General features: G+C 45.6%; 1 protein-coding gene across 4 annotated transcripts in view; it reads right to left on the bottom strand.

The window, feature by feature from the left end:
- Naa60 (N-alpha-acetyltransferase 60, NatF catalytic subunit) overlaps nt 1-24,907 on the bottom strand; it is a 31,930-nt gene extending 7,023 nt beyond the window's left edge. Inside the window, exons 1-3 of one of the 4 annotated variants that reach the window (XM_052759226.1) lie at nt 24,785-24,907; nt 3,497-3,612; nt 488-617 (exon numbers count right to left, since the gene is read on the bottom strand). In XM_052759226.1, the coding sequence (XP_052615186.1) occupies nt 488-617; nt 3,497-3,606 (240 nt within the window). In that variant the 5' untranslated portion in view covers nt 3,607-3,612; nt 24,785-24,907. Of the gene's footprint in view, nt 1-487; nt 618-3,125; nt 3,466-3,496; nt 3,613-14,094; nt 14,325-14,382; nt 14,512-24,784 lie in introns of those variants that run through there. The other 3 variants (XM_052759224.1, XM_052759225.1, XM_052759227.1) reach the window with 3 other exon arrangements.
- Between the last annotated feature and the right edge of the window lie 198 nt (nt 24,908-25,105).

Raw genomic sequence — 25,105 nt, 5'->3', positions numbered from 1 at the left:
CAGCACAAATCATAGGCATTGTCACTTCACACAGCAATGGGGCAGATTTCCAGTGTACCACTCTGTTTGTTCCTATTTCAAAATGGCCATCTTTATCAAGTCCACTAGTAGGTCCTATTCGTTATTCATATTATGCCATGTACAAAAGTACATGCCACTGGGGCTGGAGAAATAGTTCAGCAGTTAAGAACACGTATTGCTCTTGCAGAGGACCTGAGTTTAATAGTGGGCAGCTCACTATGCAACCCCACACAGACATACATGCATGCACATAATTAAATAATAATAATAAATAAATCTTTAGAAGAAAAGCCCATGTAGTCACACCCACATATAAATAAACCCACTGGCTATCAGTGTTGTTCGCTGCTCTGATTCCTCAGGTCACAAGCTGCTGAGACACAAGCCAGAGCTGGCAATGTGACCGACCCTACTGCACAGTCCCTGTCCAGCTGCCACAGAGGCAGTGGCTGTCGCACAGACACACCTCTTTATGTATTTTGGTCCTATTCTTTATCTCAGCTACTATCATTCCCACGATGGCACCTCTGTAGGTTGCAGCAAGAGAGAAGAACTTCTTGTTGGCCGTGATGTCACGATACCATGAGTCTGGGTACCTGAGGGAGAGAGCACACTGCAGCAGTCACAGGGGTTCGAGGCTGCCTGGCCTACCAGTCTCTAGGAGCCTCACAGATGTCTTCTCAGAGGAGCCCCCCGTCCAAGTGGGAATTTTTTATGTAAAAGGGGAAAGCCCCCAACGAAACTGTCTCCACAGATAGTTCCTGGAGGATCAGCACAAGGCAGCCTGCGTCTCAGTGTGAGCTGAGACTTGAGGGCCCTCAGTGACCCACGGACACCTGGGTAATCTATGGAGAACTCTGTGAGGACTGGTGAGATGACTCAGCAGGTGCTGGTGCTTGCAGCCAAGTTCAATACCCAGGACCCACACGTGGAAAGAGAGAACTGGCTGCTGTAAACGGTCCTCCGTGAAGGGTTCCGCACTGAAGACCAGACAAGGTGATTCCAGCAAGAGCCCAAGTTCATGGGTATGCAGACTAGAGCTTACAATACCTCTCTAGACATGGGTGGGGACATGGCACATGGCCAAGGGGCAGGAGAGGCTGACAGCCAGGTACTTGAGGGGTGTACAGGTTACACTCAGTGTGGCTCTATACAGCCCCAGACAGTCCTCAGCAGGCCTCACTGCTATCCTTACTGGCACTCTCATTTCCTGGGACTACTTTCAGTAGTGGGATCACTAACTTCAAGGATAGTATATGTTTTATCTTACAAAGTACTGTGAGCCCACACTCCTAAGAAGTTGGCAATTTATACATTTCAACAGAGATGCATTTTGGGAGGATGTGTCCCTACTTTTCTGCTGTCACGGAGTAACAAGTGTGAGGCAAGGAGTCACGAAACACCAATGACTTAAAGGACCTGCTTAGCTTTAATGTTTCAAAGTTTGTGTTTGTCTGTCTCACTAAGAAAATCCTTTTTCATATCATAAAATAATCTAGACACAAGGCAAGTAAAAACACAGGAACCCACAGGTACTAATAATCCACTCTGCCTCAAAATGCTGAGTATTGAACTTTGGGGGCTCAGTAGATGATCCCCAGCAGTGAAGGTCCAGATATGAACCTCTCAGGCATCCTGCATCTTGTTTCTCATTCTCTCCCCTAAGGTAAGCCATGAACCTAGAATTCTTCGACTCCAATATGAACCACAGCAACCAGAAGAGTCCCTTTCCTCCACAGCCAACCTGATGTTCTGTGTAGGAGGTAGCCATGAAGAAAGTCTTTGTCCTAGCTTGTCTGACAACAGATCTAATCCCACTATTAATCTTGATCGTCAGCTTGATTAGATTGACAAGTGCCCAGGAGATTAATTAATACACCACACTTCTGAGTGTGTCTGCGGAGGCACTGACATTATAAACAACTGGGAAATGTAGGACCATGGAAGGTGGGGCGTGGCTGGAGGAAGTAGGTCACTGAGGCCACGCCCTTAGGGACAATAAGCATGCTTGTGGTCTTCTGTTACTACTCCCTTTACCCCCTGTCCACTGTAATGTGAGCTGCCCACCCCCACAACCCTCTGCCACAAGAGCCTGAAACCTCTGAAACAGTGTGGAAAATAAACTTTGTCATTCTTAAGTTGTTTCTGTCAGCTATTTTGGTGATAGCAATGATGAAATTAACACACCCTCATTCCAGAGGGTCCTACTCTATACCTAAAGAGAGTCCAAGAAGAATCTGAGCAGATTCTGGGCCTCACTGTGTTTCCCACCTTCAATCCATTAGTAGATAATATTCTTTGTCCAATAATCTCTATATGACAGTCCATGCTTCATTGAACCTAAGCACAGAAAAGGAGAACTCACCACTGGTCTTCGGATCCTTAATATGAAGGCTTCCATGTCAGAAGACTGAGGTCAGATAAATGTGTTATTCTCTTCTCCTGCTAACATGTCTTTTATTAAAGTGTTGGCCACGATTCTTATGAGGGGCAGGATCCTTTTCCTTCCTCTACAGTATACAGAGGTTTTTATCCTAGGCATATTTTTAAATCAAAGTGGAATATGGTGTGTATTTGTACTCTAGTCTGCTTTCACTTAATATTTAGTAAAAGAAAGAGGAAGGAAGGGAAGGAGTTTTGTCACCACTTCAACAGATTTTATTCCTGGATAACTAATGACCCTCTTTAAAGACAGGGTCTTTCCCACAGTCCATGCTGGCTTAAAGCTCAATATGTATCTCAGGCTGGCCTTGAACTCAACCTTTTTATGCTTCCATTTCCTGAATTCTAGCATTCCAGTAACACTGCATTTTCACATATACATATCAATGTATCTTAACCAATTTCTTACACTGAAGTTGATACTAAATTTCCTGATTACAAGCAGGATTGGACATCTCTGTAAGTAAAATTTCTCAGCAGGACCTTTTAAGGAAGGTGAGCAGCAGATCAGAATGGAGGCCTGAGGTTCACTGCCTAGTTTGCCATCTTGAGATAGCACCTATGGACCACTATGGCCTGCCAGACCCCCGATGCCTCATCCAGTCTCAGGAACTACATATCTGTGCATCCCATCCACTGGGAATGCAGTGCCCAGCACTCACTCAATGGGGAACCAGTCTCAGGAACTACGCATCTGTGCATCCCATCCACTGGGAATGCAGTGCATCCCACCCACTGGGAATGCAGTGCCCAGCACTCACTCAATGGGGAACCAGTCTCAGGAACTATGTATCTGTGCATCCCATCCACTGGGAATGCAGTGCCCAGCACTCACTCAATGGGGAACCAGTCTCAGGAACTACGTATCTGTGCATCCCATCCACTGGGAATGCAGTGCCCAGCACTCACTCAATGGGGAACCAGTCTCAGGAACTACGTATCTGTGCATCCCACCCACTGGGAATGCAGTGCATCCCACCCACAGGGAATGCAGTGCATCCCACCCACAGGGAATGCAGTGCCCAGCACTCACTCAATGGGGAACCAGTCGCCACACAGGTGCTTCACGGTGTCTATGTCATCGTGGCAGAGGAGGCGCAGGCTGACCTCGCTGAGGGCGCTGGAAGGCACCACCTCTGTCATTCACACCTGTGGAGAGAGGAGACAGCATCACCTGCAGGCTTGCTTACCTGTTCCTTCTCTAAGTTAAACCGGGAGGTGGGTGAGTGGAGACCGCTAAGAGCTTCCCATGATGGAGAGGAGGTTCTTCTGTGGTTGCCTCCACTCCGCAGATGGAGAAGAGCTGATGGCCTCTAGTCTATGTCTCTCTCCTCTCCTCTTGAGCTGCACCCCACCCTTCAGCTCTCCCCTAGAGTGACCACAGCTCCTGCCTGACTGGTCTTCCATCTCTTAACTGCTGCCCCTTTACTTGGAAGAGACAAATGATTCTAACAAGTCTGACTTTGGCCCAGTGTCAAAGAAGACATGGGCTCAGCAAACCCCTTCAAGCAGTCCGGTGGGTGGAATCTAGTGAGTGATCAGATATTCAGGGCAAATGGCACTGGCTTCACTACCAGAGAGAAGGTCACATACTGCCTCTCCTCCATGTCTAGCAAGAGAAACTCTGAGACCTTGAGAGTAACCAGATGCTGATGACTATGGGGAAGGGGGGCTGAGGATCACACTCACGGCTATGCTGCCAGCCCTGTCTTAGAGACAAGGGCTCCCTAAGTTGTCCAGGCTGGTCTGGACCACACTCTGCAGCCGAGGCCTGGGGAAGTCAAGTGCTGAACTCTACCAAAAGGGAAAACAGCCCTCTTTTTCTTTCAGTAGGAAGCAGGTAATTCAAAAGAAAAGGCCTACACATTTATTCTATCTTTCTAGAAGGAACTGGTAGTTAATTTCCATGGCTGATGAGGACTTACAGAACAACCAGGTCAAAGCAGAGATGCTGACACTCAGGGTCACCACTGTGGAATCTCAGGAGAAAATCTCCAAGTCCAGCAAAGCTCCTCAAAGAGTGTGAGATCAACAGATGAGGACTGCTGAGGGCCAGGTGCAAGGCACAGACACAAAGTACTTAGCACCCAGGACTCGGTGTGTGCAAACAAGGACAGACCCCAAGCTAACAGGCCAATCTCTATCTCTCTCTAGTGTCCTGTGCCTCTGGCTATGACCAGCGGGATACCACCCAAGCCTTTGGGGGTTCTGAAAAATCACTGGGCCTGGACCTAACCACAGCCTTCAGACCCAACTTCCTGATTGCAGTGGGTGCTGGACATACAGCAATAAAGGAAATGACATCCAACAGACATGTAACCTTTCACATCTGGTCTCTTCAAAAGGTCACACACATTAAAGATACAAAAGTAAATGAAAGAAAAAAGAAAAAAACAAATGGAAAGAGACAATCTAGAATCCAATGTGATGCCTAAACCTGTACCATGAAAGAGAAAATCAAACATTTCAGTGGACCTTGAACACAGCTGGCTGGTAGATGGGCGGTATTATGAAACAGCTGTTCATTTTCTTGATGAGGCAGAGGTCTCACAGGGCAAGGTCTTCTTCAGGAGATACATGCTGAAACATTTTGGAGCGAGGTGTCCTGGTTTCTATTTTAAATGGTTTATTTTTTGGGGGGGGTTGTTGTTTGTTTTGTTTTGAAGTGTGGTGGGCTCACAACAACCCCAAGTCAATCCTGGGATCTCTGGGCCTCAAGGCAGCAGTGTGCTTCCCACTGCTCAGCCAGGGCTTCAAGAAGATTCTAAAACCAACTCTGACACAAGCTGGAAACTTCTACAAGATCAGCCCCACAGCTTCTTGCTGGCCTGCACATGCTCCACTGACATCCTCAACAGCATCTTTCACGCAAACACCTCTTTGACAGGCTATAAACACAATGTGTGTACCACCTCCTTCACCTTCAACATTACCTTCACTTACAAACGTCTGCTGCCTCCTGCTTTCCTCACACAGAGCATGAGGCAAGATCACCCAAAGCTCCCCGACGAGCAAGCAGGAACCACAGGCCCAAAGTCCCCTGTGAGAGTCCACCCACACAAGATTTACTGATTCGAAAAAGCCAACACAAATAAAATGTCAGCTCCTTCCTTAGGAAACACACACTAGTGATAGAGAGGACACTGTCTAGTACTACCTCAGTAGTATGGGCTCAGGGCCCAGAGCGGAGGGTGAAGGAAGCAACAACCACTACTCACAGCTCGTTTGTTCAAATGAGCAGCTGCCTGTGGGTGAGAAGCCATCTCCATAGCTGCCTGTGCTGCTTCCAAAACCGCAGAGTAAGAAAATGAATAATTTTCAGAGTGACAAGAAACAAACATCCACCTCTCTATTTCCAAACAACCTCCCTCTTAAAACCTAAGCTTTCATGCTCCTAAGGGAGCCCATATCATATATATTGAGCACATATGATTTGAGACACATCTCTTCAAATGCAAAATGATACAAGAGGATTCCACCTGGAGATTCTAGAACTAGCTAAAAAAATTAATGGTGCTAGCAATCAAAAACTATACAGAATGTGGCTGAGGGTCTGGCTCAGTAGAGTGCTTGTCTATCAAGCACAAAGCCTTGGGTTCAATCTTCAGTACTACATGAACTAGACTGGGTGATGCACATTAACTCTAATCATAGAACTTAGGAGGTGAAGACGGGAGGATCGGGTGTTCAAATCATTCTTGGTTACAGGGCGAGTTTGAGGCCAGTGTGGAATATATGAGGCTGTTTAAAAAACAACACACACATATGGAAGCCAGGTGGGATCATGCACATCTGTGACCCCAGGACTCGAGAGGCTCAGGCAGGACAATACTGAGTTTGAGACAGCATGTGATACATAGCCAGATCCTACCTCAAAACATCAAACAGTACCAACCAGTCCCTGTCCCCCAATCCACATAGATCTTGTTTATTAAGGTGCATATTTGACCACATGTTCATTACATCTCTTATAAAAATAGCATCAGATGGTGAGGTCCAGAGTCCAGACCCAATCTTTTACCTTTGAGTCAAAAATTCTCTGCATTTCAAACTAAAAATCTATCTAATTGTTAATTTATCAAATTTGTATGACAAAGTCAGGCTTTGCTCAGGAGACTAGATCCTCAGCAATGAGCAGAGTTCAGAAATTGTTGGCCACACAGACGAGGGTGGCACATTGGGGTCCCATTTACTATACACTCAACTACAGTTTGCTAGAGGAATCCCATGACAAAAAGTATATTAGTCGGCCGGGCGGTGGTGGCGCACGCCTTTAATCCCAGCACTCGGGAGGCAGAGCCAGGCGGATCTCTGTGAGTTCGAGGCCAGCCTGGACTACAGAGCGAGTTCCAGGAAAGGCGCAAAGCTACACAGAGAAACCCTGTCTCGAAAAACCAAAAAAAAAAAAAAAAAAAAAAAGTATATTAGTCAATGTGAGAGATGCTCCCAACTGATCTGGGAAGGGATACCACTTCCTTCTCCAACCATAGGGAGGGACCACAAGGAAAACAGCAGAAACCCTTCTCCTGCATCCTCCCCGGAGTGTACCAAGACACACTGGAGTTCCAGGAGAAGAGGTCTACATGGTGTCTCTCTGTTTGGCTGGTTGGCAGCTCTTTTCACGTTCAACATCAGGCTGGATGAGCAGAAAGAACAGGGGCCCAGGTGGAAAAGAAAACACACAGCTGAGGCCAGAAGATGTGACAGAGACCAAACCCAGTGGCTGATCACGGAAGAGCTTTGGGCAAATCTGTCTTAGTTTGCTTTCTATTGCTATGATCAAGCATTCTGACCAAAAGCAATCTGGAAAGGAAAAGGCTTATTTGGCTGACACATTCTGATGACAGTCTGTGACTGAGGGAAGTCAAGGCAGGAGTACAAGCCAGGAGGAACCTGCAAGTGGGACCTGAAACAGAGACCATGGAGGGGTGCTGCTTACCGGCTAGCCCTTCACAGCATGCTCAGACTGTTTTCTTGTACAACTCAGACCATACCCACGTGTGCCACCACCCCAGTGAGCTGGGCCCTCCAACACCAATCATTAACCACGAAAAAGCCCTACACACTTGCCTACAGTCTGATGGAGGCATTTTCTCAACTGAGGTCCTTTCCAGATGACCCTTGCTTGTGTCAGGTGACCAAAAAAAAAAAAAAAAATCTAAATAAGGCATCTCCTGTTCTTGGTACTGAAAAATAAGAGCTGGATGATGTGTTCGGTGCTGTCAGGTGTTACTGGAACAGTCAGCACACACAGGATGAGGCTTGTTTGCATGGAGCCCACAGACAAAGAACAGACTGCTGGGGTCAGGGGAGGAACTGCCAGATGGAGTAAGTGCTCTCAGAATGAATGAATTCCCAATTCAATTCAGTGGAAGGGTTTTGAAAACAAAACTACCTTCAGATAATACTGGACTTCAGAAGGTGGGAATAAAAAAGCTAGTAAAATACTGCTGAGAGTGCTGGCACAAACCTATAATCCCCAGCACTCAGAGGGCTAAGGCACATGGATGATGAGTTCAAGACCAACCGGGGTGCTATAAAGAATTCTAGGCCAGCCTGGGCTACATTTCAACACTCTGTTTCAAAAACAAACAAACAAAAAAAACCCCCAGCACTTGGGTTAGAAACTCAGAAGTCCAAGATCATCCTCAGCTGTAGAGAAAGTTTGAGACCAGCTTGGGCTATACAAGACCCTGCCTGAAACAGACAGGAAAACATCTGCTTGGCATACTTGACTGACAAGAGTCAGGAGTCAGGCTGGACTTCCTTTAGGATTCATCCCACCCAAGAACTCTTCTGCTGCTGTCTAGAGAACAGCTACAAGAACCCTTCCAGCTGGTACGGGCAGTGGGGGAATGGAAATCTGGCTGCTCTGCTTAAGAAAGCATAAGACAGGGGGTTGGTTTCAGCGTCTCTCACCTGCACCAGGCCAACCCCCTGCCTCATCAATCTTTCCATCTCTAATGGGGGTTGTTTTTAAAAAGTGTTCTCTCTCCTCTGTTGTTTCCATTTACGTTGAACTTTGTATAAATTACCACCTGATCATGAAGTCAGCTAGTTGTTGTTTTGGCACTCGGAATCAATCCCAGGCCTCAGGCACCCTGGGTACCCATTCTACCACTAAGCAGAAGCAGCAGCAGATCTTAAAGGACATCTTAAAAGATCATCATGCTCCTGTCTCAATTTTCCTCAATTATGGCAGATGTTATGTTCTCCGATACTCACGTTCATATTATTTGAGCCTTCTGCAATGAGCTTGAGTTATTTTGTTATCAAAAATACTTTTAGATACAGTGTGAAAATCCTGAACACATTTTATATTAAAATAATCTCATGGGTTGTTTTAATTAATGACAAAGAAACCTTACAGTGTCTTCAGATTCTGAGTAGAATTAAGACCTACTAAGTGCTACAGCCGAAGAGCTGCCTTGTAAAGCCTGTAAACCTCTGCAAGGCACCTGGGCACTGATGCTGGAAATAACTGTTCTAAACACAGATTAAAGCAACAGGAGGCACTTGGAGGTGGACTGCTGAGCAGACTTGCAAAAGCATCTTAAAGGGCTCCTGTGTAAACAGCAGAGAGCGAACACGAGTGGTTATACAAAATCCAAAATTAAAAGCTTTTACAAGTTTTAAGGTAATCACTTCATAAAAGGCTTAAAAAAAAAAAAACTCTCCTACTCTTAGAAGGAGAGGGATACTCTTAAACTATATGTGAAAATGTGTGGGTTGCAGCTGTAGCTCACTGGTGAAGCATTTGCCTCGTGTGCACAAGGCCCTAGGTTCAGTCCTTACCACTGCAAAAGAAAACAAGAAAACAAGTGCAGGGCTTGGAGAGTGGCTCAGTGGTTAGGAGCACTGACGGGTCTTCCGGAGGACCCAGGTTCAGTTCCCAGCACCCTCACATTACGTAAGTCTGTGTCCAGGGGATCTGACGTCCTCTTTTGACCTCTGCCAGCACCGCACACATGATGCACACACATAAGATAAAATAAATTTTTTTTTTTTTTTGGTCAGAGCTGAGGACCGAACCCAGGGCCTTGCGCTTGCTAGGCAAGCACTCTACCACTGAGCTAAATCCCCAACCCAAAATAAATATTTTTTAAGAAAAGAAAAAAAAAAGTACAACAGAAGGCAGAATTAAAAATTCTGTGCTCATCCCACCCCCATACAATTGTTACTAGTTTCTTGAAGGTCCTATGAGGGAAATGACTTTCATAAGGAGAGGGTTTGCCTGGTGAGCAGCTGGTGGGCTGCATGTGTGCCCAGACTCTGTTCATTTGCTAGGTAGCGCACTTTGACACACTTCAGTGAAAGGTTCAAAGCAGAGGCCAGAGGATAAGGCAAGTGACCTGAGACTCGGGCAGGAAAGCAGCAGCACATGTCTGACCCAGAGAGGAGCAGCAGAGCGCACGGTGAGCCACTTCTGAACAGGCTACAAGTGCCGTTCCAGCAGGCGTCTTTCCGAGACAGAAATGTGAACAGCACTCACAGCACTTTTTGAACGCCACGGGAATGACAAACCCTATGGTATCAACATTTTCCAGAAAAGAACCCTTTCAGTACCCCCCCCAAAAAAATAAAAAATCACCCACCTATTTCCATGCCATTGTGCCCAAATCAACCCCATTTCAGGAACAAAAGGGAAAAATGTCTTTTTGAGTCACGGTCTTGCTTGTAGTCTGTGCTAGTTAGCACAGGCTGGCATCAAACTCTTGAAAAGAAGGGGGGAAAGGATTCATTTTTGTTTTACGTATGTGGGTGTTTCGTCGGCATGTATGTTCATGAACTCTGAGGGGGCCTGGTGTCTTGAAGCCAGAAAAGGGCATTGGATCCCCTGGAACTGGAGTTCCAGATGATTATGTGAGTTACCACGCGAGTGCCTGAAACTGGATTCCAAAGGGGTCCTCTGCAAGAGCAGCAAGCACTCGTAATTACTGAGCCGTATCTCCAACCCCTCTCCCCCAGTATCAAACTCTTGATTCTCCAGCCTCAGCCTGAGCCTTACCAGGGCTGGGATTACAGGCATGAGCCATCACACCAGCTTCATTTTATTTATTTTAAAGATTTCTTTATATTGTGTGTATACCTGAATGTGTTTAAGCGCACTATATGGGTGCTCAGTGACCATGGAGGTCAGAAGAGGGCAGCAGATCCCCTGGAGCTGGAGTTGTAGGTGGTGTGAGTGGCCATGTAAGGCTAGGAACCAAGCCCAAGTTCTCTGAAAGAAAAGCATTCTTAACCATGAGCCATCTCTCTGGTCCTTTTATTTCATTTTATTCTTTTGGTAACAATAACCACTCCACAAAAACAAACAAACAAACAAACCAACAATAAAGCTGGGAGCTTTCAAAACCAGTCTATTTGCTCATGACATGGTCTTGCTATGTAACCCACGCTTACTTGAAAATTCATTCTATATTTCAGGCTGGCCTCAAACTTGTGACAATCCTCCTGCCTCTACCTCCTGAACACTAGGATTAGAAGTCTACGTCGTTATGCCCTAAAAAGCCTTTTAAAGCAGCAAAATACCCTCATCTTCTACGGAAACCAAGGCAACCGAACTCCCTCCAGTTCGTTCTTTGTCTCTACTTACAACACCTCCTCTTCCTCAGAACTCTGAATCTGTGTTTGGACACTTATTTCTAGCATCAGTGCTTAAAATACCACGCTATTCCTAGGATGCTGGCTTTACAATGCAGTAGTAAGGCTGGCTGGCGGTGGCGCACACCTTTGATCCCAGCACTTGGGAGGCAGAGGCAGGTGGTTCTCTGTGAGTTGGAGGCCAGCCTGGGCTACAGAGTGAGTTCCAGAACAGCCAGGGCTACACAGAGAAACTCTGTCTCCAAAAACCAAAATAAATAAATAATAAAAATAAAAGGCAGTATTATGTTGCACGAAGCCTATATGGTCTTATAATAAAAACCCGGGGCCAGATATTGGGGTAAATGCTGAAAGATCAGAGAGACAAAGGAATAAGCCACAGCCACTTCTCACCTTGCCAACTTCACGAATCCTCTGACTGAATGCTCCTGAGTCCTCGTCAAAAGCTCTCTAGTTCCTGTCTCCTCACACCTTATATGCCCATCACTGCCTGACTCTGTTTCTCTCCTAGACTGGATCAATCTCATGTAGCCCAGTGTGGCCTTGAACTCACAGAGATCCAGACAGATCTCTGCCTCCCAAGTGCTAGGATTAAAGGTGTGTGCCACCACTGCCTGGCTTCTATGTTTAACTCTGTGGCTGGCTCTGTCCACTGATCTTCAGGTAAGCTTTATTTTTTAGATTACAAATATCACCACAGTATTAAGAGTCTATTTTAGGACAAAAATAGGTAGTTATCTACTTATAATTTGAAGAAACATTTGAAAAATCTCTGTTGTAACACTCACAATTGAGTCTCATCACCGCCCCCCCACAACCCCCTAGACAAGATCTCTCTATGTAGTCCTCACTGTCCTGGAACTCACTATGTTGACCAGGCTGGTCTTGAACTCACAGAGATCCACCAGTCTCTGCCTCTCGAATACTAGAATACAGGTGTGCGTCACATCTGGTTGAATCTCACCATCATTTTGAGGGTGCTTTCTCTCCTGGCCAGGTGGACTCTGACTGAGGTAAAGACATGGAAAGGGGTCTGAGCTGAAACACAGGACAAAGTTACCTTATTTGCTGTCACTTTCCTGACCATCTTAGCTTGGACTCCACCTCAGGGTTACTGTTACGGTCCTGCCAACCTCTGGACTGAGGCGCTCTAGCTCCTTAAAGCACTGCTCAGCATTACTCTAGATCCCAAACCACTTTTGCAGGAAGTCCTAGCTCCCAGGCTAGACACCTTTCTTGTCACCCCATAAACACTGAGCAACCCGCTTAGTGCTCAGTAAACTCTTATATATTTGTGTTTGCCATTTAAACACATGGGCCAGTGAGCAGTGTGAGTATCTGGGCTTCAGACAGAACCTCAACTATCCTGCCAGCCAGCCTCTATCAGAGGCCATGCTAAGAAGAGTCATGTACAGGAAATCTGCCCTGAAGTTACCAAAGTTACTTAAAACCATTTGCTGAATCCAATCCAGTGTTTGCTCTGGCCTGGACTCAAGTTCTAAAGACTCCTGTCTCTGTCTGTCTGTTCCCTGTGATCAATGTGGGACTCTACCCACCTGAGCTGAGGCTGCCACAGCCATGCTGCACTAAGAGGTACACCGAGGTACTCACAGTCTCTAGGCACCAGCACACCCCTGGTCATCCATAAACTCTGCTCTTGGTTCAGGACTATCTTTAATCCCTCAGATGTGACATCCAGAAATCATCTTCCATTCCTGACAGAAGCATGTTGCTATGCAACTTGGACAAGTCAAATCTAGATACTCTCCACACTGTGTGTGGGTGTGGGTTAAACAATGACAAAGTTTCTTCAAGTTACAACTAAAGAGGTAAAGACAGGACACACAGACTTAAAAAAACACACAACCGAAATTGTATGTTTTATGCTGGCGCTGGTGTGCTCATAACAGACCAGGCCTGATTCTGTGACAAGTTTTAACAATTTTCATAGAAACTCAGCCAGGGAAGCCTGACATGGAACTGTCTAGGTCTGTGAGTTGAAATTCTAGCAAACCACAACCTGCTGGAAGAGCACACCCAACTCTCAGGGGGTTTATGTCCTGCATATTGTTCTTGTTGCACACAAAGACCCTAAAAGAGGGAGATGGGAAGATTTACATTTACTGCCATGATCTGTCTACCACTTGGAATGATGGCCCTTCAGGTTCCTCTAGTGTTTAATCCTATCCACACTCACTGAGTAGTTCACCGATGGGCGAGTTTGCTTCTCTCTGTGTGTACTTATTTGCTGGGTTGTTGTTTTTTTTTTGTCCCAGACCCCCTTTTCCTGACGTTTTAACTGGGAACAGTCACAAGACTTGTAAACTTTCCTCCATGTCACACGGCTATGTGGACTCAAGTATTTGCATAAATGATTTCTGGAGCAATATGGTTTGCCTGCTGGATTTTAGGCTTTCAGTACTTTGACAAAGGAAAACCTCTGTAACTGGCAACTTTCTCTCTTGATTAGCACTCTAGACACCACAGTGAGCCACACTGTTAGGCTGTTATTCTTTTCTTTCAAGACCAAAGGGTGACAAGAACGACCCAAAAGCACAGGGCTCAAGCAAGGCCTTGGCAGAGTTAACAGATCAATAAACAGCCAAAGTTTATGTTTATTGCAGCCTGCGCTCCCCAAGCCTTGGGTTTTGACACCCAGCGGGGCAGGTGGGCATTTGCTGGAGATTCAGGAAGGGCCCGGTGTACCCCCCTTCACGGCCCCGCCCCAATTTTCCCAGGAGAAGGCAAACAGCACTGGCCATAGATCCCCCCCTTCTCCTTGGCAAGCGTTTCTTCCAATTCAGAGGAGACAAGCCAGAGTCGATTATGGAGGGTCAGCTTGGCTAGTAAAGAGAAATGGCAGGTTTCACTTTGCCGGAATACCAAAAGTACTGCTGGAATGAAAAGACGCAGAGAAACCCCATACAGGGTCCTCGGCTTTCACGAGTGCCAAGAAAGTCGGCAATTACCACCGGCGCAACAAGTCCCCAAAGAGAAGGAGCGAGGCGAGACGACCAGACCCCTCACCTCCAGCAAACCCAGAGGATGCTGCCTTTCCATTTCCAATTCCTGAGATCACTGGCTGAGCGTCCCCGAAAAGGCCAACTCCCGACGCCCCTCCGCGCCCCTCGCCGCCGCCGCCGCCGCCGCCACGGAAACAGCTTGGGCGCTAAGAAGCAGGGCCGCGCAGGGGTCTGTAGAAGGACGCGCTCTCTGGGAAACCCGGCCTCCCACGACTGGCCAGTGCCCTCGGGGTCGCCGCTGCGACCTCCCCACCGCCCCGACTTGCACCCGCCGAGGCCTCGGCTGCCTCACCTCGGACGGGAGCCGGCGGCAGCGTACGGCGTCGCGGGGCTCAGCGCATCCTGGGGGAGCCGGGAAGCCGGACGTAGAACTGCGGGGCCCCCGCGACGGGTTATGTAACCGGCAGGGGCCGCAGCCGGGACGGAGAAGGCGGCCCCGCGGCACTTCCGCCTCTCGTGCTCCGCCGGCGGCGCAGCCCGGAAGATCATTGGCCGCTGCACCACGTGGCTCCGCCCTCACTGACGCCGACGCCACCATCTTGGGAGCGGGCCCCGCCAGCTGTCCCAGGCTCCCGACTTGCCGGCTCCCAAAGCTGCTCGCACCGGCTGCAGAAGCACAAGACAACTGCTAGCTGCTGAGCCGCCCTTGCTTGCGTGTGTGGACACCGGCGGCGGGCCGGGGTTTCTGCGCCCTTCCGCGATCAAGCGGGTCAGAGGAGCCAGGAGGCCTACCAGACGCTGAACCGCGCGACCCGCCGCAGGCCTGTTCTTCCCTCCAAGAGGTTAGTAGACGCCAGCGCTGGTGATTGCAGGAAGCCCTGACTCAATGGCACCGCCCCGCGCCCGCGCTGACATCCTCAGAAGGGTGGTTCTGGGCTGTCACTGCAATGGGCAAGTGACAGTGGCCTTTAGGACGGGGGTGGGGGTTCTATATCCAGATGTAATCCAAAGATAATTCAGTTGTTACCAGGGAACTCGTGTTGACAGTTTATCCTTTGCTTTCGGATAACTACAATGATCTACATAACCAAAACAAAACAAAAGAACAGAATCTGTACAGTTGAGGACTAAAATAACCCTGAAAAGATGTAATTAATATCCAAGATAACACATCAAAATATTTTCGTGTCTCAAACTCTGTAAAAAATCACTATTTTTGAAACATCAAAGCCGTATTCTTTTAACATTTTGAAAAGTAAGGTGTTCCTCAGGATTTTAGAATTTGGCGTTTGCATTTGTAGCTAAATGGTAGAAGGCTCCCTACCTTATGCATAGGGCTGGGTCCCATCCTCCACAACACTGTAGACCAAGAATAGTGAAACAAGATGATATAAATCAACCATGAATAGTTAACTATCTTGCCTGTGTGGTATGATGCATATGACTGGCAGAATTTTTGTAAAGCAACCAGTATTTATATTTTCTTTTTATGACAGTATAAGTTGTAGAATTTTTTTTTTTTTTTTTTTTTTTTTTTTGGTTTTTCGAGACAGGGTTTCTCTGTGTAGCTTTGCGCCTTTCCTGGGACTCACTTGGTAGCCCAGGCTGGCCTCGAACTCACAGAGATCCGCCTGGCTCTGCCTCCCGAGTGCTGGGATTAAAGGTGTGCGCCACCACCGCCCGGCAAGTTGTAGAATTTTTAAGGAGGACTGGAAAGTCACTTGGACAAAATGAAGACTTAAAATGTACAACTTTGTAGACTGAAGTATCACAAACAAAAAAGCAGCTGTGATAAGCTTGTTTGGACCCACTCAGGTCATTTTGAGCCTTCAATACAATTACACTTCATGTATCATTACTGAAATTATTTCTAATTAAACTTGCTGCAGAAAAATATTTAAGATTGATCTTGATGTGATCTTGGCACACGCCTGTAATCCCAGCACAGGAAAGGCTGAGGCAAGAGGGAATGTGATGTATTCACCTTGTGTCACATTCTTGAAATAACACTGCTAAGACAGCAATGATAAAGCTGTGTTAAATGTACACTCCATTACTCAATATTCAGATTTGAATTTCAAAGTAAAAAAGTGAGGCTATGAAAAGGACATTGCCTACTCTCTACTTCCATTCTCTCTCTCCCATTTCCTACTTGCTAGAACATAGTGGTAAACTCATTCAGTGACAGAGGAGAGGCAAACCCCTAACCTGCATCCTCATTACATTATCTGGGCTGGGGTTCAGCATCAGCATCACCTTGGAGCTTGTTAGAAATGAGGACGATCTCAGGCTGTCTCGGTCAGAATTTGTGTTTAACTCAGTGGCATCCAACAGCATTCACAGGTGAATAGAAGGACACTAAAGATGGAGAAACACACCTTGGGTGATGAAAGAGTAAAGGCATTCTCCGGCTTCCAGGGTTCTAAGATAAACTGACAAAGCCTGTGCTGCACAAATTCAAAGGTGTCTGATGAGATCCTGTCTCATGTACGAGCACGTCTGAATGTGTACGGGCACATGTGTGCGCATGTGCACCTGTGCTTGTGGAGGCTCAGAGTCTTCCTTGACGGTTTTCCACTTGATTTACTGAAGCAGGGTCAGCTTGCCATAGGATTCCTTTTCTACTTCCCGCGTGCTGGGATTACAGGAGACTGCACTACCTGCCCAGCTTTTATGTGTGCTCCAGGGACCTCAATTCCATTTCTCACGTTTGTGCAGCAAGTGCTTTATTCACTAGGCCATCCCCCAGCCCTAAAACCACTATTTTTGAACACAGATGAGGAAATAATTACTATCTTCCTGGAGCTTCCTATTACTAGATGTTGTATTAAGCAAGTCTCATTTATCCTCTGGACAAGGTCAGCACTGTGGTACTACAATGATAGTAAACACACCTAACTCCTAAAAACAAAACCAGAGCTACTCTCTCCCACGTGGGTGCCCTTAATCTGAGCCTCGGTTCCAAAGTCATCTACAAGGTTTAATCAATTAATGTCACTCTGCTCTCCCCCAACTCACTGATTAGTTCAGCTAACCCTAAGCAGGAGAAGGGGAGGGGGGCATCTTCTGGTCACTGGGATTAATCCGAATCAGCACAGTACTAAGCATCCAAGACTCTGCCTTCTAGTTCATTTTCTTCTGATGTGTTTTTACCTGTCTCCTCCACTTCACTCAACAGGCTGCTAGCTTTGTAATAACCAGCCCTTCAGTCTACTGAATTGAGTCTGTTACAGCTTGAACAAAGCTGCCAGCTCTCTCCTTCGGTTTCTCATCAGGAGCCCTGTGCTGAGTTCTGTTTCTTTTCCCTTTAGCTCCTAAGGACTTTATCAGGCATATTAATTGTTTTCCTCTGGCTTACTCACGGCTCCTCTCACGTCTGGCTTCCAGTCAAACAGACTGCAAGGTGCTGCAGCAGAGGCAAGCTGAAGAAAGCAAGCTGCCAGGCCTGGCCCTCAAAGAGAAAGCCTTAGTTCTGCCTCAGTTCCCCAGCACTTCCCTAGCCTTCGAGACAGGGATAGAATCAGGCTTCTCTGGCCCAGGATCAGCAGCAAGCTTTCAACTACATGCTTAGGCTCTTTGCTTCTTCTCTGAAGTCCCAAGAATCTCCAAAGTCAGAATCTCTCCAGAGATTGAGGCATTTTAATATTCACCCTAGTTGTCCTCATGGTCCTTGTACTCTATCCAGCCCCTTGCCGAACAGAATCCAGTACTGCTCTCTTAGTCCATCCCTAAATGATACTAAACTTCCTCTGGAAGGCACCAGGCATGGCCTTACTTCAGATCTGTCTGTGGAAGGGAGCCAGTAGATGGACTGGGGGAGAGCAGAGCAGAAACGAGTAATCATGTTATTCTAACACTATTTAGGCATTGATGGGGAATATTGAAAGAAGACACATCTACATACTTTGATTACTGAGGCTGCACCACACACAATAAGGATTCACCGATAAACCCACCTTAAGATAAAAATATCATGAGCTAAAAATGCATTAAGGGCTGGGGAGAAGGCTCAGTATAAAATGCTGGCTGTGCAAGGATGAAGACCTTTCAGATTCCTGGCACCCATGTAAGCTGGTGCAGTGTCGAGCCTATAGCCACAGCATTGGGGGTTCTGAGACAGACAGATTCCAGGGTCTTGCTGGCTAGCCAGTCTAGCCAAAATGACAAGCTCTAGGTTCAGTGAGAGTCCCTGTCTCAAAAAAAAATGAAAAACAAAAAAGGGTAGAGAGCCATAAAGTCACTGACATCTAACTTTAGTCTCGTATACTCACCTGTGCACTTGTACAAGTGCAGACACTCGAGTGCTCCCCCCCTCTCTCTCTCTCTCTCTCTCTCTCTCTCTCTCTCTCTCTCTCGCGCGCGCGCGCGCACACACACACACACACACACACACACACACACACACACACACACACACACTAAAAGTTGGATGTGGTGGTGTGTGCCCATAATTCCAGAACTTTGGGAATTGGAAGCAAGGAATCAGGATTTAAGGTAATCCTTAGCTACATAAGTGAATTTGAGGCCAGTTTGGGTTATACAAGATCCTCTCTCAAAAAACCAAAATAATAAAAAATGAATGTACTACATCTAACATGCCAAACATCATTGCTTTGCCTACTTTAAATATGCTTAGAACACTTACATAAGCCTCTAGTTAGGCAAAAAAACCATCTCATGTAATTTGTTGGCCACCTATATCCAAACAGTCCTGGCAACATAGTACACTGTAGAGTGCTGGATGATTGCTCTGCTCAAAGGGTTGACTGGGGGTGGTAGCACTTGCTGCCCAACACCTCAGGAAAGCATTGTACCACATATTACCAGCTTAATCAATTTAATCATATTACTTAAACAATCAAAAGTTGAAGTATGGTTTCCACTAAATGTGAATGATCTACTATTGGAAAGCTGAAAAACTATTATGTGGAGGCATGCTAAGTTGGGGATCATGTGTATTTCTTTAGGAAAAATTCCTAGAATGTTAGTTAAAATTGTTTTAAATTAGCCACATACTAATTTTGTAAACAAGCCCAGTTGCCTGCCAGGTAGGTTTACCATGACTCTACCTGCTGCAGCAAGGCACATGGCCAGTGCCCTTCCTAGACAACTGAGGTGGAAAGGACCATATTACTTTTGTGTACGGACTTAGTATGTTTGATTATTTTTCTCAATTTCTTCTTGAGATACGTTCTCATGCAACCCAGGCTGGCCTTGAACTTGTCATCTAGCCAAGGCTGGCTTTGAATTCCTGATCCTTCTGCCTCTACCTCCCAAGTACTAGTATTATATAGATAGTGGCTAACATGCTCAGCTCCATTTTTTTTTTTTTCAATTTAAAAGAACCATCATATTTAAACTTCACTCTTTTTACAAACTTGTTCAAGATGTTTTGAGTCTGACTTCACACAAAGTGATTTTCTGACATTAAACCATTTTAAAAAAGAAAAGAAAGAAACAATGCATGTCTGTGGCAAACACTTTAGACAGAATTAAAGGATTCCTAGGGAAAATGTTTCCTCTGTCTGACTCTACTACTAGAAGTCTCGGGTAATCGTGTTTATCATTTTCTTAGTATCTTTTCAGGGATCTTATTCTCATGGTAGAACACTGTCTTTTTAGAAATAAAATCCAAGTGTATACTTGACTGGGATGACACACACACACACACACCTGTAATCTCAGAACTTCTGAGACAGGGAAACCAGGACCTTAAGACCAGCCTCTCCGCTTACTAACAAGTTCTAGACTAGCCTGGAGAACCATGAGACCATGTTTCAAAAACAAAGTGGGGCTGGGGAAATGGCCCAGCACATAAAGTGCTTGCTGTTGAAGCCCAGGAACCTGAATTTGATCCTTTGAACCCGCATGAAAACAAACACAACAGGTGTGGTATGCCTATAATACCAGCTCTGGAGAAGCAGGGAAAGGTAGATCTCTGGGATTTGATGGCCAGTGAGCCTAGGTAACTTCACAAGGTCTAGGCCAGTAAAGGATCCTGTCTCCAAAAACCAAAACCAAAACAAAAAGGTGACAGCAGTTGAGGAATGACATCCAAGGTTGTCTGCCCGTCTCATGCATACTTATGCCAACACACAAGGGTAGACACACACACACACACACACACACACACACACAAAAACAAAACCAAGTGCAATGGTCGAGCTTTAAAGTTCAGTTCTTTTCCTTATTAACAGAGGAATCAGGCACTGTGGGTTCAGAACACACTCTGCTTTGAAGAAGATTCATGTGATAAGGATTTCTACAAGTGTTTATTGTGGAAACAGTAGGATTTTTAGAATTGAGTAGGAGTGAATATATAGTTGCCATGTTAAATACTCTGCTAGTCCTTCAAATGTATTCTTTCATTTTCTCAACAACACTGAAAGATGCTGTCCTCATTTTGCAATGAAACATCCACCCAGGGCCTTTATAGTAGGCCAACTGCTGAGGACGAAAGCTAAGAAACAAATTGGTTTCAATGACACCAAGTGCTTCATCATTAAAAGCCACAAGTCCTTCATTTGAATCACAATTTTCCTGACATACTGAAGGAAAATCATGAGTTTTCAAAAGCAGCCTTCTCAGGAAAACATCTGAACACATCTTTTCCAGGACCTTGTGAACAAACTAAAAAAAAAAAAATAAATAAGCCTCTTCATGGTAAGCTCAGCAGACAGTTTATTGGCCAACATCTACTTCTGCTTTGCAAGCACTCAGGAGAGAATGGTTCCACAAGACAGTCACTCGGTAGAGTCGATTACCCAGGCTTGTCTTCCTAAAGGGTTTATTACTATGCAGGGATCAAAACCAGGACAGGTCTGGGAAAACAGCTCCATCAGTAAAGTATTTGCAAGCATGACAACATGAGTTCAATCCTTGAACCCACGTCAAACGCTAGTTACTTGTAATCCCAGTACTAGGGAGGTAAAGACAAGAGGATCCCTGGGCATTCCTGATCAGCCAATAAGAGACCATCTCAAATGAGGTGGACAGTGGCCTTAAAGGTGACACTCAAAAATGATTCTCTGACCTCCATGGGCATATTCGCATATGCATTCATGCACACGTGAACATGTTGATAAACACATAAACACACACACACACACACACACACACACACACACTGTACATGCATTAAAAAAAATCCAATCCTGGAAAAACAGGAGCCACATATTTTACTTCCAAATCCAAAGCAAGTTTTCTGTTATGAAGTAACACAGGTAGGACTACAGAGATGGCTTGGCAGTTTAGAAAACTTGCTGCTCTTCTGGAGGACCCAGGCTCAGTTTCCAGCACCCTCCCAGTAGTTAACAACCACCTGTAACTCCAGTTCTGGGGGATGACACCGTCTTCTGACCTCTTTGAGCACCAGGCATGCATGTGGTATAGACATATGTGCAGGCAAAACATTCACACATATAAGATGGATCGCCATGCCACTTCTTAGTCAGGGCCAAAGGTGGAATAAGTTGACCAGGTGACCACAGAATGTCTAGTGTCAGAATGTTAGGGCAGTACCATGGAGGGTCTGGTTCTCCACTAATATTGAGACTGGGCTTGACAACTGGACAAGAGATGATGCAAATACTAAATACTTGTTTATTTCTTTATAGTCAGAGTAACTGGAATACTCAGATAACTGTTTAACAAAGGACATACTCATTAACCTCCAACCAAGTCTTTAAAATCCTCTTTCAGTAGTAACAATTTAAAAAATAATATAGAGTACTTTTATAATAAAAAATATTTGTATTTCTATGTGTGTATGAGAGATTGGCTCTTGTTATAGATCTCCAGTTTGCCTCAAACTCATCTTGCTGTCTCAAACTTCTGAGTGCAGGGGTTTATAGGTATATACCACCACACCAGTCTCTCTCTCTTTTTTGATGGGTTTCAGTATGCAGCACTGGCTGGCCTGGAACTCAATATGAAAAACCTGGTTGGCCTTGAATTCAGAGATCTGCCTGTCTCTGCCTCCTGAGTGCTGGGACTAAAGGCCTGTGTCACCATGTCAGACCACACCAAATAAGATGTGATCTTTAGATGTTTAGATCTTCAGACGGAAGACACTTGGCTAGAGAGAAAACTCCCATTTATACAGATTTTACTATTGCCATTGATATTACCATTGAAAGTGAGAATGGAAAACCTTGCAAATAATGGACTTTTTTAGATTTTGTGTATGTGTCTGTGTGAGTGTATATGCACATATATGTACATGGGAAGATGTTTAAGTGTTTTTTGTTTTGTTTCAGGAATTATAAGCTTGAGTTAACATTTTATGTCACAGTTACTTAACACATTAATAAACAATACAATCATATATTAATAGAGAAAAATTCAACATCCATTTATAATAAAAACTCAGCAGAATGGGAGTCTTTTGCTATTACAATGTATTGGGCATCTCAAGAGCAATATAGTGTTATGGGAGTGGATTTGGATTAATTTTTAATTGCATATATTAGGTAGCCAGGAAAAAATTTATGAAGGAAACATAATTCATAATGAAGAAAGGAAGAGATTATTCCTATATTTAATACAAATGAGGCAAAATGGTGGTAGAAAATAGCAAAACAAGCACTCGATAGTAAATCGTGCTACAAATCAGGTAACGGTGAAAAGTATCAAGAAGTATGTTTATTTTGTTACAGGAGACAGGTCTCCTGTAACCAGGCTGTCATCAACCTGTGGAACTGAGGATGACCTTGAACTGCTGGTTTTTCTGCCTCCACCTCAGTTTGTAATGCTTCAGTTAGAAGAGGGCACGCACATCACTACACCCAGTGTATGTGGTGCTGGGGACCAAACCATGTCAGGCAAGTACTCTACTTACTTCCCATCTTTGTTCACCTTAGACTTTTTCTCTCTCTCATCTCTTACTTTATGCAAGTTCCAAGTTTTCATGTTTCATGCTTCTTGGTCTATTGGTTTGGCTTGGTGCTTAACGCCTACAAGGGCTGAGGAAAAATTTTTTTGTGTGTATTTGTGGTTTTTCAAGACAGGGTTTCTCTGTGTATCCCTGGCTGTCCTGTAACTCGCTCTGTAGACCAGGCTGGCCTTGAACTCACAGGGATCCACCTGCCTCTGCCTCCCGAGAGCTGGAATTAAAAGGGTGTGCTACCACTGCCTAGCAGGGCTGAGGACAATTCTGACTCACTCATTTTAGGGCTGACCTTTTCTCTGTTTAGATACTAAGTTATTACTTAGTTTCTGGACATTGGAATTTGCTTATATCTTTGTAATAATTAAAATAGGGTTCAATATAAAGAACCATAGCTCCGTATTGGGAGATTCTTAGCCCAAATGAGACATCCATGAAAAAAATGGCAAGCACAAAACAAGAGGAGAAAGATGATCACGTGAGTTGCATCAAGACATACCTTTGCTTTAAGGACTACGTACTACTCTTCTTCAATGTATGTTTTGAAATGGTCTGTAGGGAAGTTTGTTCTTATTCTTTTGTCTGTCATTGAAGCATTTTTCTTTTATTCTGGGCCCTTAGATAGCCTCCTTAGTGATCCATTTCCAGACACTTCAGCTATCAGTAGATGTCCCTTGTAATAAATGTTAGTGATTTGTAAGGTTTTCTACTTCCACTTTTTCTTTTCCCAGAGCATGTTAGATTCTTCTCCTGTGCCAGAGCACTGTACTGAAGCATGGTAGGCCAAACCCTAATGAATCCTCAATCTTGATAAACTTGAGACGGATACACAACACAAGAACAGTTAGCATGAATTATCTGTATTTCATTGCCATTTTCAGTATGCTAAATGAAATTATGTTGGCCGCCATGCCTTTAATCCCAGCACTCGGGAGGCAGAGGCAGGTGAATCTCTGAGTTCAAAGCCAGGGTGGGCTATTACACAGAGAAACACTATCTCAAAAAAAAAAAAAAGGAAAGAAATTATGTTGGTGCTGGGCATGGTGGCACACTCCTTTAATCCCAGCAATACGGGAGGCAGAGACAGATCTCTCTATGTTGGAGACCAGCCTGGTCTACATAGCAAGCTTCAGTGCAGCCAAGGCCACAGAGTAAGACCCTATCTCAAAAGAAAGAAAGTGAGAAAAACTGGGATTTATTCAGAATTTTCAAGGTACTAATCTTGTTTGTTAGCCCCCTCCCCAAAACTCCTTCATAAACTGGCGATTCTTTTAACATTTTATATTTCAAATTATCCTCTAAATGATCAAAGAGAAGCGTTATGGGCTCTTTGCAGTGGAGGAAAGCAAAGTTAAAAACTGTCCAGTCTGGGTGGGTGACCGAGACTAGGGGTAGTGAAGCAAGAGGATCCTAAGTGCAGGGCCTGCTGGGGCTACACAGTGAGTTCAAAGTTAGCCTGGGGCAACGTCTGTTTTAAATACAGTTTAAAAAGAAAGGATGAGGGCCTGGGTACAGCTCAGTGGTAGAGTGTTTGTCTACTATGTGTGAGGCCATAGGTTCATCCTCAATACCAGAGAGGAAAAATTTAGGCAAAATTATCCAATTAGTGGCAGTTCTGGAAAGATTTCTGATTTTGAATCTACAGTTCGCTACTCAGTGTTGGTTACAGGACATTTGCCTCTGTAGCGGGTCCAGTGTGAGGTACAAAACGGCCGAGGTCCTGCGAAGACATCAGCTCCTATGTCATTCTGTTGGCCTACCCCTGGGGGGACAACGCCTCGTGCCCCTAGAATGCTTTGGGTCGGACACGAGCAACCCCGCTAGCCTGGCCTGAACCTGGGACTGCACATGACAGGTTCTCACGTACCGTGGCCCTCGATCCTGAAACACAGGGCCGGGGCCCAAGCTAGGCCTGGGACTCGAGGCCTGTCCTTCACCTCACCCCGTCCGCTAAAAACCTCAGGCGCACCGCGCCGGCGTGTTCCCGCATTCCGCGACCGACGCCAGGGTGTTCCCGCCTCTGCTGGGCAGTCGTCCGGTACTCGGAGGCCATGTACTGCTCCAACAGAGCCCACCAACAGCCGGGCACTCACCACCGAGACCCAGCCGGCGGAACCGGAAACAGATGCTCGTAGACGCTCGGGAGTGACGACGTCTCTCAGTTGCCGGGTGCGAGTCTGGTCCTCAG

This window comes from Peromyscus californicus, unplaced genomic scaffold, assembly GCF_007827085.1.
Source record: "Peromyscus californicus insignis strain IS unplaced genomic scaffold, ASM782708v3 Scaffold_3__1_contigs__length_106647218, whole genome shotgun sequence".
Classification (NCBI taxonomy): Eukaryota; Metazoa; Chordata; class Mammalia; order Rodentia; family Cricetidae; genus Peromyscus; species Peromyscus californicus.
Note: the sequence above shows the minus strand (reverse complement) of the source record. Positions and strands in the feature narration are given on the sequence as shown.